Source organism: Mobula birostris, chromosome 30, assembly GCF_030028105.1.
Source record: "Mobula birostris isolate sMobBir1 chromosome 30, sMobBir1.hap1, whole genome shotgun sequence".
Classification (NCBI taxonomy): domain Eukaryota; kingdom Metazoa; phylum Chordata; class Chondrichthyes; order Myliobatiformes; family Myliobatidae; genus Mobula; species Mobula birostris.
Window position 1 is genome coordinate 14390218 of NC_092399.1, and position 17002 is coordinate 14407219.

The 17002-nt window shown below is 36.3% G+C and overlaps 1 protein-coding gene across 2 annotated transcripts in view; it reads left to right on the forward strand.

The window, feature by feature from the left end:
• The window catches only part of LOC140190599 (protein argonaute-3), a 59775-nt gene extending 44144 nt beyond the window's left edge, over nt 1–15631 (forward strand). For both annotated transcript variants that reach the window (XM_072247296.1, XM_072247295.1), the window contains exons 16-17: nt 2795–2994; nt 4730–15631. In XM_072247296.1, the coding sequence (XP_072103397.1) occupies nt 2795–2994; nt 4730–4838 (309 nt within the window). In that variant the 3' untranslated portion in view covers nt 4839–15631. The remainder of the gene's footprint in view (nt 1–2794; nt 2995–4729) is intronic.
• The last annotated feature ends 1371 nt before the right edge of the window (nt 15632–17002 follow it).

A 17002-nucleotide genomic window follows, 5' to 3' on the forward strand; every position in this document is an offset into this window, starting at 1 on the left:
CTATAGCACTATTGCTATGATTTGGATCAGAAGCAAGGTTATGAGTGAACACAACTTGGTGAGAGTGAAGATGGGAGGCCAGCTAGGAGTATATTTAAATAGTCAAATCTAGAAGTAGCCAAATACAATGATAAGGATTTCAATAGATGACAAGGGCAGGTTCAGAATTGAGCAATATTGGAGAGTCAATAACGGGAATACTTGGTAATGGCGCAGATTGGTATTGTTAAGCTTGCCTTAGGATGAAGTATGCCACCAAAGTTGTACATCACATGATTTAGTTTCAAACAGTTCATAGGAAGAGGGATGGAGTAAATGGACAAAGTTTATGATAGAGAACTTGAAATGTTCTGGCTTTTTCTGAAATGTAGTTTAAGGAATTTCTGAAGGGTCAAGAGAAGCAGTGAGTATCATCAATGAACATGGAGAAAATTATGCCATGTTGATGAATGAAAGTGCTAAGGATCAGTGTATAAATTAGAAAGTTAAATTGAAGAACACCAAGTTATCGGGAAAATGACATTGACTTACATAATTTTTTTATTTTGTCCTCCATGATTGGGGATAATCTGACTTAATCTTTGTATTCATATAGTAATTGCTAGATGTGATTGGTGCCCTGGGGAACCAAACAACTTGTTAAGGAATTGGTTTTAGTTTGTGGGGGGGTTTTTTTTGTATGTGCGATGTTGGCAGGACAATATCTTTTTCATGTCTTTACATGACACAGAGTGAGAGAGAGAGACTATGTGGCGCGCCACTCCTCACACAGACATTTTCGCGGTATTTTTCCCTTTATTTTACGAGATCGAGTTGCGGTCTCGACACTCAACCTGGCACGGATGGAAAGCGTACTCGGCAGCGGCCCGACTGGGTTTGAACCCGGGAACCTCCGTTCCAGAGTCCAGCGCTGATGTCATTGCGCCACCAGCCGGCCCGTTAGTTTGCGGGTTTAATCATTAAATTGAATTCAATTTTACTTATCCTATTCTAGTTGATAATCTGTAGGTGACAAATACCATCAAACAATTTGAAGGACAAGGAATATTTGCTAAATACTAGTTGCAGTCACTACCACCTAAAGAAGATGAATGATCAGAATCAGATTTAATATCACAAACATATAAATTACAATAATAACTAGTGCACTACAGGGTAGTGTTCATGGTTTATGAAGAGGGCATGTCCTGGATATTGAGAGTCCTTGGTGATGGGTACTGCTGCCTTGAGCACTGCCTTTTGAAAATGTCCTGGGGGTTGTGTCTGTGATAGAGCTGCCTGAGTCTACAACCTTTTGCTACGCAACCAGTCAGAATGCTCTCCAGAAATTTGGAGAGGAGCCTTGTAGTGGTTCCTTTCATTACTGTTTGTTGCATCTTGTATGCTATTTTTATTTACATAAATCCAAATACATTTCAGAAATACTTGTATGTTTGAGGTGTTTTCATTCCATAATGGCTGATTGGTGTACTTTTAAGATATTATACAGTAAGAAAAGCAATGTCACTGTTACATGTTTGAAAACATCAGGGTGAAACTTTGCAAGGAGCCATTTAATTTCCATAAAAGTTATCAATATAATGTTGCCCCCAACCCTTTTTCCATACCCCTTTTTTAAAAAAGTTTGGTTCTCAAATGTCTCATTTTTATCAGATATCACAGATTTCGCTGTATCATGTCTTAACATACTCAACATTTTAAAATTGCCTCTAGTTATTAATCAAATGCATATTTTTTTCTCCTGTGTCTATGATAGGAATTTCTAATCTTATACCTATTCAATGCATCTTAATCTTATACCTATTTAATGCATCTTTCAAACCTTTCCCTTTTCTCTGGGTTGAAATGAACAGTCCTCCAATTTCTCCATTCTCACCTCAGAAATACTGGAGTGACTACGTATACTTGGGCATTCAAAATTGGAAATTATTTTAATTATAACCTAACCAATCTATTGAAATATGATAAAACATCAGTTTCAATAATCTATGACTAATTGTGTGCATTTTTGGAAGCATTTAAAGATTTTGATGATCAGAAAAGATTTAGACATAAACATAGCAGAATTAGGCCTTCACATTTACCAGAATGGCCTGAGTGTGAAGGGGTTGAGTTCGTCAGTGGACTGGGATTGTTTTCTTTAAAGAAGTTGAGTGCTGTTATATAGTGTTGAAAATCAGCTGGACAACGAGCAGAGGAAACTGTTTTGATCGGGAGATCAGGAAGCAAAAGACTTGACTTGATGTGCAAGCGAACGAAAGACATCTTGAGAAAACTCTTTATCACAGAATAAATTATTATAACTTGACATTCACTGCCTAAACATAAATGGTGGGAAGTGGATTGTGTTGCCACTTTCAAAAAGAAATCAGAAAAGAACATGAAGGGAAAGGTATAGTTATCAGGGAAAAAAATTCTAGAAAATGGGTCTAACTGAATTGACTCCTTCTAAAAAACAAAAAAAAATGCAGCTCATCGGTATGAGTTCAGTGGATTATATTTAGTGTTCGTTAACAATTATATGATTCATTCATATGCATAAGTTTAGATATTATACTCCCCTTATAAAGCAGAGGAGCCCATCAATATTTTTTTTAGTTTTATCCATTTCTTCATTTGAATATCTGTGCATCCAATTCTGTAGCTGAATTTGCTTTTCACTGTTTTTGTAACCCTTCCTAAAGTCTAACAGTATGTAATATAAGCTAAGTTAAAGAAGTTTGTCTAACAAGAATAATTTCTCTGAGGATGATCTAATTAAAGCATTTTGCCAGTGTTGTTATTTTTGTTTCAGGGTACGAGTCGCCCCTCTCACTATCACGTTCTGTGGGATGATAACTGCTTCTCTGCGGACGAGCTTCAGCTCCTCACCTATCAGCTATGTCATACCTATGTGCGCTGCACGCGTTCTGTATCTATCCCAGCACCAGCCTATTATGCACATTTGGTGGCATTTAGAGCAAGGTACCATTTGGTGGACAAAGAACATGACAGGTAAGGCACAGTCTATTCAGACTGCTGAACGCCTACTCTGCTGATAATACTGTCATACAGTAGTGTGCAAGAGTCTTATTTATATATTTTTTAATTGACTTTATTTCTTACATCCTTCCCATACATGATGTGTAAAAATCTTTATGTTATGTCTCTGTCTGAATGTGCAATTTATAGTAATTTGTAATAAATAGTATGTACAACAGGACAGCCAGTATAGTGTAGAAATACAATTGTACCAGCGTGAATTAATCAGTCTGAAGGCCTGGTGGAAGAAGCTGTCCCGGAGCCTGTTGGTCCTGACTTTTATGCTGTGGTAGAGTTTCCTGGATGGCAGCAGATGGAACAGTTTGTGTTTGGGGTGACTCGGGTCCCCAATCATTCTTCAGGTCCTTGTCCTGACGAGTGGGGAGTTCACATCTACGGATGCACTGGGCTGTCTGCACCACTCTTGGCAGAGTCCTGCGATTGAGGGAAGTACCTTTCCCATACCAGACAGTGATGCAGCCAGTCAGGATGCTCTCAATTGTGCTCCTGTAGAAAGTCCTTTGGATTTGGAGAATCATGCCAAACTACTTCAACCGTCTGAGGTGAAAAGGGCGCTGTTGTGCTTTTTTCACCACACAGCCAGTATGGACAGACCATGTGAGATCCTCAGTGATGTGTACACTGAAGAATTTAAAGCTATTCACCCTATCAACCCTAGATCCATTTATGTCAATAGGGGTTAGCCTGTCTCCATTCCTCCTGTAGTCCACAACAAATTTCATGACGTGAGTGACGATAAACCTGATTCTGATAAGGGTCTCTATTGTGTGCTGAGAGTAGGAAGGGAGCAGGGAGAGGTGAATCATAGTTGGGAAAGGGGGAGGGAGCGGGACACACCAGAGAGATTCTACAATGATCAATAAACTAATTGTTTGGAATCAAATGACGTAGAAAAACCTACAGTACAATACAGGCCCTTTGGCCCACAAAGTTGTGCAGATAGAAACAGAAAACATCCAGCACAAGACCTTGCCTCGTGTCTCAGGGCTGGGTGTGTCTGCCCCCAGGCAATCCCCCGTCTCTCCTCTGCCATCTGTCCCACACTCATCTGGCAGTGCTCCCCGATCGTCATTCCCAACATACTTTACTCCCACCAGATTTACAAACTCAATCTACATTGACAAATACAGTGCTGTGTAAACGTCTTAGGCACCCTAGCTATATATATGTGCCTAAGACTTTTGTACATGAATTAAGATTTTTCTCAATAAGATTGGTAAAAGCGGCAATAAGTATTACTAACAGTGCCTCAGCAGATATTTGCTGGAGATACTCGGAGGATTGAGCAGCATCTGTTGGCAGGGGTGGTGTGTTGGGGGTTGGGGTGTACAATTTACAATGCTTCAGGACAAAACCTTGAACCCACTTAAAGGATTGGATTTATCTGAAGATGCCAAAACTTGAACCAAATGAAATCGGGTTGGTGTATTTCCAATCTGGATAAATTAAACCCAATTTTGTGGGGAAGTTTAATCTTTCATCTTGGATATTTGCCACAGTAGTAGTAATGCAGTGTCAGCAACACCTAGGTTTCCCACTTCACATTGCAATGTATATGTACAAGAAATGGGTTTTGAGGCTTTAATCATATTATAATGATGTATTACTGTCTTTGTTATTAAATATCAAGTCACAACACATATTGGAGTTTGTCCAGTTCTGATTATTTTTCTCTAACTGTTAATAGTGCCGAAGGCAGTCACATTTCTGGTCAGAGTAATGGACGTGACCCTCAGGCTCTCGCCAAGGCTGTGCAGATTCACCAGGACACCTTGCGCACTATGTACTTCGCTTAAGTTTGGGAAATTCCCTCCAGAAGAAACCGAAGATCACAGCCTGCAATTCCAGTGGGGTCAGTTTACGGGCATGTCTCCAGCCATACTGTAACTTTCACTGTGCGGGGACAGTAGTTTCATAAACTGACAAAAAGAGATTGTTTACCTACGAAGATCATAGCACTATTATGCAATATGAAACCAGCCAACTGCTCTGTGCGTGTGTGTATGCGCGTGTGTGTGAGTGTGTGGCGTGTGCACGTGCGCGTGTGTGTGGCGTGCGCACGTGCGCGTGCTGCGTCAGACCTTGTGTCTGTGTCTTTCCTTATTTTCCAAAATAGTTTCCTTTTGCCTTTACCTCAGTGTTTGGCAGCACAAAACTCCTCTTTATCAAGCAACATGAAAATGGGTCAAAGAAAAAATGTTTGACCAATCTTGGATCTCAAAGCAAGTCACTAATTAGTTCAGAAATCCAGTCATTTGCTTGGAGTCTTCAATTTGGGAGGGTGGGAGGTTGGAAAGAGAGGTGAAGACATACTTGAAAATATATTGTAGGGAATAACTACCAATGTTTCATAAGATCCAAGAGGCCCATCTCCACCATTCCACTGTTCAAATTCTGCTTACCGGTTAAATTAAGTCAACTGACTCTTGAACCTAGCTATTAGTTGTGGTAAGCTCCACCAACAGAGCAGTGGAACTTTGTGTATGTGATAAAAGATCATTTCCAGTGCTTGGATAATCCTAATTATTGATGGTGTGAGAAGATCTTTGAAAATTCCAAGAATTGGAGGCTGTTTAATGTAGAAACTTCTGCTTTTTTTTTTTGTTACTGTTTACTTGCTAGCTCATAACTAAATGTGATGTTTTTGTTTTAGCATCCTGTATTTATTAGAAAGAATGCTTAATTTAATATGGATTTACATTAAAATATAGTAGCATCAATTCTATTTAGTTCTGGAATGTAACCGTGTTGTATACTGACAGAACATTGCTACCGTTAGTGCAATAAGCGGTAAGAAAGCCCGTGTCCTATGCTGTTTTGGGGCAGCAGTTGTACCACTATAATCGTGGGAGAGTGGACACCTCCGCACTTCAGAACCTTATCAGTTTTAATAAGAAAAAGTTGAATGCAAAAAAAAAATAGGGCTGGGATGTTTTAATATTACTTTATTGGGACATGGATTTATTTAATTTACACATCTAATCACTGAAATGTGAATTTTTTCAGATATTTCTGTTTTATTACAGTCATTCCATTTTAAGATATACCAGTTTTTTTATTTGGATTTTTTTCATAAAACAGTTTGATGTGTCATTGATAGAAATCTCATGACGTTGTTTGCACTTTGTAAAACCTCATGAACTGCATATTTTATCTAACGGTTGTCATTGCACTGGCTCAAACCGCAATATACAAAATGCTGCAGCCTTCTTAATGGATGGGCATTGCCTCTGTCCCAGCCCTACAAAATCGCTTCTCCTCCACATGAAAATATCTATTTTTAGGGGAAAAAAATGAATACAGCTTTATGGAAGCAAAAAAGACACTGCAGAATTTTCCTTCCCTTTCACAAAAGCTGGGTCTTTGTCCTTGTGATCATAAAGCAAACTTTTGTTTTCCTAGTTTATTCCACTTCATCTCCTAGATACGGAAAGGGCTATTACTCTACATATGATATTGTAGTTTTTAAATGATACTCCTGCTTTACAATGAAATGTAGGAGTCCAGATCGATTCTTCAGGCATGTTCACAGTATTGAAAGTTTAAAAAGTTTACCAACTTTATAACAATTTCTATCCATCCACGATTTGGGACAGCAATCTGATTAAATTAATCTGTTAATTTAAAAGACATCAGATGGATTTGTTAATTTATAAAGGCAAATAATATCACTTTTTAAAAAATCATTTTTTATTCTGGGCATTAAATTGAATATGCATTTATTTAGTTATTTGTGTGAAAGAGTTGCACATAACTTGTTCATTTTGTGCCTTTTAGAAACATGTATATTTATGCATGTATTGTCCAATTGTAGTTAATCATAATTTTTCATCGTGTTTCTTGTGTTCAGAATCACACTTGTAAAATAGAGTTACACTGAATATCAGTCACTTGCTGATTGATGGTGCATCTGAATAAGAAACACGTCCTTTCTATGATCCTGTTTTGCTCAGTTGATCTTAAGAAAAGAGTGCATATTACACCATTCCTGCAAATTTAGTGTGTGGTCTCTTGTTATAGATTGAAAACTTTCTGTTGCTCTTAGTTTATAATACCAAAAAAATACTGTTTCCAATAAAATATAAGGTGCTCTGCTTCAGAGAAAATAATGAGATTTAAATAGATTAATTTTAATAGTTCTTAAATCTAGTTTTTAAATGCTGCTAGTTGAAAAGGATCTGTTTCTTTAAATTGTCTGTGTTGTACAGATTGGTCGCAGCTCTAGTTGTACATGATTGTTAGAAATCTTAAAAATATCAAAGTACCTCTAACAGTTTTATTGTTAGTTTGATAATCAGATGCTGTTGATTTTTGACAGTGAGCACCACAAATGACTGTTTAGTTTATGTTGCTCAAGGAATTTTGGTTTGAGAATTAGTAAGCTAAAATTACTACAGCACTATAAAGATGGTGTAAAGCATCAAAAGAATTTAGTCAAGAGCGCTACCCTATTCAGGGGATCTTATTTTAAAAAATCAGTATCTTTCGGGCTGTTTTTCAGGACCTTTTCTTTGGAATTCTTTGACTGATGTCACTAATATTTTTACAAATTATTAATGAGCCTATCTTCATGAAACAGGGATTTAGGGGACTTTTCTGGTTATTATTTTACTCTGCTGTAATAACCATTGTTTTGACAGGTCTCCAGATGCAGTTTTAATGTTGTCGTAATTTACTAAATTCTGGCAAAATTAAATCTTTCAATGCATTCTCCATCAGAAAAATAATTTGATGGACAAAATTGGCATGAGCTGGAACGTGGGAAAAATGAAATGTAAAGCAAATGCAGATTAGTAATATAGACCGTAGGATAGATCTTTCACACAGAGATCAGTCACTTGGATAATTAATAAATAGTTATCCACAAAGGAAGCAAAGTTAAAATAAAATAATACATTGTAAAATTGTGTCTACTTATTCTAACAGAATGAATGCTTTTTGAATCACTTAGAACAGAGAGCAAGCACAAAAACCTGAAAATCTTATTCTATGATCTAGAGGTTCCATTGGAAATAGATCTGTATCACAGATCATTTACCAAGTTCAGGTAGGTTACCTGTGATGCTATCAGATCACATGTAATGAGCTGTGATCAAAGAAATTCTCAAATGATGAAGTATCATAATTTATCCTTGGTTCTTATAACAACTGGTGATTACAACCCTTCCCCTAGCTCCTATTTGCTATTCAAGTTGGTAATAGACAAAATTACAATAAATATAGTTTGTGTTCAAGCCTTTATCATCAGATCACAGGGAACTTCTAATTCCTCCAACAGATGATCAAAACTACTCTCAAGTTGTCGTAGATGAGCGAATAGACCAAATTTGCCGATCGGTATTCTAATGCCTCCTTTTGCCCACTGCTATGGATTTAAGATGCTAGATTTTAATTCCAGGTAATTTAATTTATTGCCCTTTAGAATCACTCCCAATTTACACAAAAGTTCTGCAATTTAATAACTAGTGCTAATAACTAATGTTTAATAAATAAAGTTAATCTTATAGATGTAGGACATTTTTCAAATGAACTTGCCAGCTTCCAATGAATATTTGAGAGGGAGGAGAGTTCTGCAGTCATGCCAAACCAAGACCAGTATGATACTTGGTGCCTTTGTTATGTTCCAATTGATCTCAATGGTTAACCTAATTTAATTGAGCCAATACCAAGCCTGGATTACAATTCAAAACACCACTGTTTACCTTGGACAATGTACAGTAATAATGTACATGTAATGCTGCTCTTGCAAATTTACAACATAGCATTTAGGATGAATGCTTCCTTGTACTGCATATTTATTGGTCAGGTATTTCTGAAATATTAATCTGTAAAATAGAGATTTTCTGTGAGGAGGGGCGAATGTCCCTGTACCACACCCATCAGCTCAGTTTGTAAATGCCTGCATAAAGTGCTGACTGCATTTGCAGACGTACTTCATAATGTACCAGCGTTGGGAGGGCAGTGAGACCGATAGCTGCTATTTGTTAATCAGTGTCAGACAATAACTGCACTAGGAATTGAAGTTATGCTCATGATTCCTATTTATTAGAGTGAAGGGAAGAATGTAGTAATTGACCAGTATAAAAATTGGATCAGGCCAGCTCTTTCCAAACCGTTTTTGTTACACTCTGAGCCCTAACTACTGATTATGTTTTCATATTGATGTACAGCAACTTGTATTGGATGATGTGATAAAAAGGTAGCATTGTTTCAAATGTAAATCTGAGAGGTTGCTTATATCAATACCACCACATTAGAATCATGTCAATCTTGTTGGTTCTGGCTAGTTAGTAATACATACTGCATCTAGGTACCTCTCACTAGGAGTAATTGTAGTGATATGGGGGCTTTTGCTAGCACAGTATTTTATTGTTTTAATGTACTGGAATGGTCTTGGTACAGGTCTGGTACCACCTAGATGCAATACTGTATCTGTAGTAAATGCTGGAACTGATGATACTGAACACCTGTGCTCCATGGGTCCAGTACTTGTGCCATTAATGTTTTGGTACAAGCGCCAACTCTGGTACAAATTTGATATTTTGTGCTGGTCTTTTGCTATAGGAAAGAGGTGGTATCAGCAATTGTGCTGATCCATTTTAATTAATATTTTGAAGGACAGTCCTTAGAAAGTGCCTTTACAGAAGCTGGTGCTGTAGAATCTTTTTATTTTGTTCATTATGTGGCTGAAAGTTTTATATAATGCCAAGAATATTGACAGTATCCTGTAGCTAATGTGTTTAATGGCAGTTTCTTCTCAGTCAGGACCAAGATGGGGACTATAATTTGAAAAGCTTTGAAGAACTCTCTCAATACACAACCTAATCAGAAAAAGACACGGAATAGGAGCTATGATTGTTGTAAATTGACACATTGTTTCAAAAGTCTGCCTCCAAGGTTGAGAATATTTCCTGTTTTTAAAGATTTGAATTAAAATGTTGATTTATACTGTATTTCCCAAACTTCAGGTCTGAGGGATGGATCAGTGATATAGGCCTAATCAATGTTACGAAGTGTAATTTGTTTGCAGAATGTAATAGGTTATTTTTGTAATTCATCTGTCGCTTTAGAAAAAGATTTGTTTTCTAGATGGCTAACTACATTCTGTGCGGCTCCTGGTATTAGGCCTCTATCATATTTCCGAGTAAGAGATGATATTAATTTGAATAATTAGATGGAACTCCTGGAAGACACAATTACAGTTAGTGAAATAGTAAACGTGTACTAACATGTAAATGTAGACACATAATTCCCATGGTTCCCCTAACATTCTATGATTGTTATATTTGTGGAGGTGGATTGATAGAATCTTTTATTTTAAAGCAAAGGAGCCATTTATAATTTTGTATAATAACTCAAAAGAACCCTTTTAGTACGTTGTTAATTGTGCTCACTAGTGGAGCCAGATATTCAGGAAAGGAATACTCATTGGCTGAAGTTTACCTGTTATTTTGGCACACTGATTGTAATTCAAAGGAACAGACCTTCATGAGCCAGTGAATTAGAAAATTAATCTGTTTGGGCATAGTACATTCAGAACAAGAATGTTTTGGAATTTACTATTCATTAAACAAGTTGACGGTATCTATTTCTGAATCTGATATACTAGGATCACTTGATACTGTATTAGATGCTATTATCTAATGGTGTTTTATTGAATCAATATCTTAAGCACACTGAGCGGCTGAGCCATTTAGAACAGTAAAATCCTTTTGATGATCTGTTTGTCAGGTGATCTCAGCTGAGTCATGAGAGTTCTGCAATTGGCTTCTATGTAGGTCAGTAGAAGAGGAGAAAATTGGGTGGGGGGGGGCGTTTCCTGCTTCTGGCTTTCAATCACTTTCTTGCTCTAGGACATCACGTGAATAAAGGCCATGTGAGCAAGATGCAAATAGATCAATACTCTTACAAAGAAAGGGTAAAAGATGGTGTTCATTTGCAGTAGGTTATTTAAATAGTTTATTACAGTTTGTTCTAATTGGATTGTTTGTTAATCATTCCTTGTAAAAGAAACTGGTAGTTTTTTTATTCCAAGGAAACTGAAGTAATAAGTTGTTAACTTCCCTGCTCCCTTCAAATAGTTAACATACTGTGATGTGACTTATCAAATTAAAGTTGAAAACATAATGTTATAAACCAATTTCTTGCTCTGTCTGGCTGCCTTTATCCTACAATGTTTTGGTGTGTAGTTGAATTTACAGCTGAAATATTTTCTAATATATTTTCTATTAGCAGATATGGGTACTTTAAGATTTCCAATGATTGAATGATACTTTCGCTGAATTAATCCTTTTTTTTTTAAAATATAAGGTTACCAGTGTAGAAATCAACAGAAGCAATGAATCAAGAATACCAAGTTACAGTACACTACATGAAAGGAAAAATTCATGAAGGGAAATTCTTGACCCCTCATGTCTGTGTCACCACTTTTAGGAAAAAACAAGCTAGTTTCAACCTATGCTCTGGAACTTTGATTACCCATTTGCTTTCACCACTTTTTTATTCCACTGTATGTGTAAGGGAAGAGGGCAGGGTGTAAGTCATTTAATTCCTTTTCTTATCCTTTTGCAACTTATTGTAAATCTATAACCTTTGTCATCAAATGATTTGACTGGAGAAACCATCTCTCCATTTGCTTCATTAAAAATCCTTAATTTTGAATCCTCCACTAAATCTATCCTTAAACTTGCCTTCCTGTTAAGGGTAACTGCATTTTCTGTGATTTCATCACAGTGCAGACATCGTATCCCTGATAGCACTCTGGCAGCCCTGGTCTGGATATCCTCCAATAATGCCTTGACATCATTCCTGAACTGTTCAATTTTGGACAGAGATATTAATTAATTAATGTAACATTCCCCATCAGAATTGTAAGTAGCTTGTGTTTGGACAGCTTCCTAGCTAAGCATTAGTGGAAGTAGTGATGTTGAATTGGTGGAAATGTAAGTTATGGAGATGGGAAAATGAAATGTAGAAATGTAAATTAAAATAGAGCCAGCTGTAAGAGTTTGTCCATTGTATGTTGCTTGTATTAAATTGAGGGAAATGGTTTTAACTGAGATTTAACAAAGAGGGATTTTTTTGATTTTTAAAAAAAAAATTACTTTGTGATCACAACCCAGTAGTTGGGAGTGTTGAGTTCCAGTGCTAAATGAAACTTTCCACTAGCTTTACTTGCATTTGATTTGTGTTATAGAAGTGTGATATCATGAACAGGAGGAGGGGGAAAAGTAATGATCTGTTTCACATTTCAAAGAAGTGTGCCTCCTGTGAGCCCAGCACTGAGCAGCATTTGTGTCAAACTCAAGGAGAATTCTTGCAGTTTCCTTCCTAACTGAGAAGGCTGTTTGAAAGATTAAAAACAAGTAGATTTGCTGGTTGTGTATGGTGAGCGTTCTGTTATAAGGAAGTTTGGAATTACAATAAAAACACTGCACCTCAGTAACCTTCATATGCTGCAAAAAGAAAGTACTGCTTTGGTTACATTATACCTGCTGCATATGCTTGACAATACACTTTAAAATGTTCAAGAATTGTCTTAATAGCAGTTATCAAAATTGGGTTTATAATGGAAAAGATGAGTCTTTATTTTGTGGTTATTTCTAAGAATTAACTTATTACTCATGATTAGCATACTGCAAGGTAACATGCATTAGTGTTGCAACTATGTTTAGAGAGAGATTCTTTGCTATTGCTTGATGCCTTTCTTCAGATGAGTGAGGATTTGAGGTGTGTTATCTGTATTTTTGGATGCTGTATTTTTATTAGTGTGTTGTTGAGGTCACTGACATTGAATCACTGGCCTTCAGTAAAAGGTTGTAAGGTCTACATGAACAGACCTTGTGAAAGGTAAAATCTTAAGATTATTAAAAAAAAACTTTAGTTCTTTAGAGCTTCAATATTTAACTACAAATACCTTTGAATTCTAATAAGTATGATTGTGTCATAAGCATGTCTTTAGTATTTTCCAGCCACCAAATCATAGTTCTAACTGAAATACAACAGTGATACAATCCATACAAGCAATCCTAGAACCCATTGCAAATCATAAAATGAAGTCATCTTATGCTGTTTGTTCCCTTTTATTTATACTTTTCTGGTCAAATGGCCAAATTCCAATACATAAATCTCCAAAGTGACCTCGAATGTGCTTCATGCCCTGTTGCAATTTTTCTAATTTTTATAACTAACTTTAGAGAAATTTGACCTTTTACATTTAGTAAGAATTCAACTTTAGTGTATGTAACTAAACTTAGGTTCTCCTCTCTCCCCCCCCCCCCCCCCACCTCCTTTACCTGATATCGAAACATTGTGGTTGGTCAGTGATGAGTCTTATATAGTACTCTGGGAACTGAGAAAGTCATGCTGAGATTTATAGGAAAGAATCAAATAACAATTTTTTTATCAAATAATTGTTAATTTAACCAATTTGATAACTTATTTTACTGCCATTGAAACATGGTCACATCTCTAACATTGAAAGTTTTCATATTAAATTAAATTTCCATTTCTATGCTCCCTTGCCCTGTCTGTACATCTTTTAGACACAAAAAAAAATGACATGTGGACCTAATCCTGGGTGTCTGTTTATCCTTGATCTGAATGTTTCAAAGCCAGCTGTGGCAGGTGACTTGGCAGCCAATTTATCCCTGGAGAAGTGCCTGATGTTGAGTGTTTCCCTGACTGACTGGCCAAACTTGAAAATTCACCATGCCACGTTGTGGCAAGTCATTCCTGTCATACCCTCTTGGAACAGTGTACTCAAAAAATGTCAAGAGTTTTAATGCATCTTAACCATATTGATGCAAGTTTGCACATCATGAAAAGCATCATTTTATAAATGTAATTGTTTACTTTCTGCCCATGGAGTAAAAAGAATTTGTGATAGATTTCCATCTGTTTACATGATTGGCCACTGTCACCCATGTTAGAATCTGGCTGCTAATGCCTCTTGAAACAGCTCTGTAAGGAAAGGTGAGAAGGTCATCCCATTAATACTCATGAAACTGAAGAATTACTAGTTCTTTATTTTGTGGGATAAACTGCATTCCTTCAGTTTCCTGTTGTGTGTACTTTGTATTCAGTTTTTGTATTAGTCTGGGGACTATATTTGATTCTTCAAAGCTGACTTTCTTGGAAATAACTTGTGCATTAACCTTCTTGAGTAATAAATGGATTTTTATTTTTGTATGCAATTTTGTTATCCATAATCTCCATTGTGCAGCAGCCACCATCCTTGGAGCTCCTATTGTAGCCTTGCTGAATCAGAGTACACACTAGAGAAGTAGAAATTTTTGTGATTGTTGAACTTTAGCAGCTTTTCACATTCTGGTAGGTTTGAGTAACTAAAAATTTAGTATTTTGTTTTCAAAATAAATTAACCCAAATATAACTGAATATATTTTAGTCTTCCAAATATACATCAATATTTAATGCCTTCAAACCAACTATTGACACCTGCCATGTGATGCACATTATGACTAAGAAATGCACAGAGCCACAGAACACATATTCTAAGTATTCTTTGAATAAGAATAATTTGATATTGATGCAGAATTATTATTGCAATCCTCAAGAGGGTTAATGTTTATTCAGTTATTTTTGTAAAGGTGTTCATAATTTGTAAGAATATTGTACTCAGTCCATTCTTGTAACAAAAGAAATTACCTTTTTTTCTTTGTTATAATGTATATGTATTTGCCAGTTGGCTTGTTGGATTTTGTTGTCTGTATACAGTCTGATCCAAAGTTTTGTGTACCTGGGCAGACATTTTGATTGTCTCTATGAAAAGGAGCAATCATTTTCAGCACTGAAATAATTTTGGCTTTCAAGGTATTCACCATCTCCATTTACATTCAGGTAAATTGAATTCTCCTGCCACATTATATATTCAATTAAAATTCCCATTAATAAATATGCAAAAGAAATTGATTATGTGATTGGGTACAGATGTTTTCCTGTACTAGACTTTTATGAATGACTACCTGATGAAAATTCTGTAAAAATATATATATATATTTGGATCATTTTGACCTTATCTCATGAAATGTTAAGGGATTTATTTGTTCTTTTTTTTCCCAACTGAAGAATTCAGTGATCCCAAAATTATACAGGACAATGGATTTTTCAAACTGCACACAAGGAATCATCTGTGCTTTACGTTGCCCATGTATTTAAGTAAAAATATTTTCTTTTTTTTTAAATGGTAAAAGACATTACCATTGCACATTTTTATGCTCAAAATATTTTTGGAATGTTATCCAAAAGAGAACTTGTGTTACTTTTGCTACAAGAATGCCCCATTGTTACTAAAACAGTTTGCGCTTTCAAGCCAAGTAATAGGGGATCCAGAAGGATCTCTCAACAAGCAGTTTAAATATTGTCATCCTGACATCTTGTGGTTTGTCCCACACTGCCATCCAGTGGGATATTTCCCAGTCTTGATTATGTATTGAAAATCAAATCAACCATATAGCAAAAAAGATTCGATACCAAAATCCTATAGGTTCCTTGACTAAATCTATTGTAATTTTTTGTAACTTTTTGTTCAGTGTTACTGTCCTCTCAATAAAAATTTATTTCAATTACATTAAGTTTCAGGCAAGTTTAATTTTGCAGTTGTGTCTGTTTCTTCTCTTTTACTTTAAGTTTGTGTATACAAATTTGTTGGTGGATTTTAATTGAATACTAAATTCTGAGTTGAATGAAGGTTTGATGGTGACATTTTACTTCCAGTCCTGTGATGAATCCAGTTGAGACTGCTGGGCTAAAAGACACTTTGATTTTGTGTCAAAACAGACCATGTGTTTGATGGTTCTCACTCCACCACTCTCTAAGCCTGAGCACAGTTCAGTAAAGACGACAATTGCAACTTAATATAATGTCTTTAATATAATCTATTAAAAATATTCACAATATGAATACATATTTGCAGATTCAAGATTGTTTGTCATTCTTAAGTACACGCGTGTAAAGAGCAACAAAGTTATTTTTGTTCCAGATCTGATGCAGTGTAAAAAAAAAGCACAATAAGCATAAAACAATAAATATAAAAGCAATCTTGTAAAACACAATGTACAAGTAACTGTTGAGTGTGGCCTTATATACTTAAGATTAGCTTGTATACATATGTACATAAAGTATTGCTAGATTTAAGAATATCTGAACATAAGGTAACTGACAGGAAATGATAGTGACAGAGTGACTCTTGGCAAAAGGAACTCTTCAAGGTAACAGCAGGGGACATGAAGTCACAGTACAAACAGTGACTCAGTGTAGTTATGAGGTGTGGGGTGGAAGCTCAAAGTGTCAATGTATGGGGCGGGGATGAAGGGTGCTGAGGGGCAGGGCAGAGCAGACGAGTGATGACTGATGTGGATGTAGTGCTGGTGGGATGAGTTAATGTGGGGAGGTGTTGATCAGCCTGGTGGCTTGGGGGAAGTAACTTTTTTTGAGTCTGGTGGTCCTGGTGTAGATGCTGCATAGCCTCTTCCCTGATGGGAGATGAGACCCAAGAGTAAAATTATGTGAGGATCTACATGTAAGAAGATTTTGAAGGGGCAGAGCAGAAGAAAGATGAATGATGAAAATTCTGTTCAAAATCACCGAACTGAAACTTCCCTTCTGCATTGTTGTTTTGTTCACTGTTGAGCATTACCATTACTTTTCCAGGTCTAAAACATTTGGAATATTTTGAGTGTTTCTCAAGATGATTGAGGATTATGCCACCAGTTATAGAGTTAATTCAATCAACCACAGCCAGAAACATGTGGTTGTAATCTAGCAGCACCGTGCGGTGAGTTTTGTGGATCGAAATAAGGAATTTGAAATCAATAGCAAGAAACAAGAAACTACTAGACAGGTATATGGAGGAATCTAAGGTGGGGGCTTATATGGGAGGCAGGGTTTGAGGGTCGGCACAACATTGTGGGCCAAAGGGCCTGTACTGTGCTGTACTGTT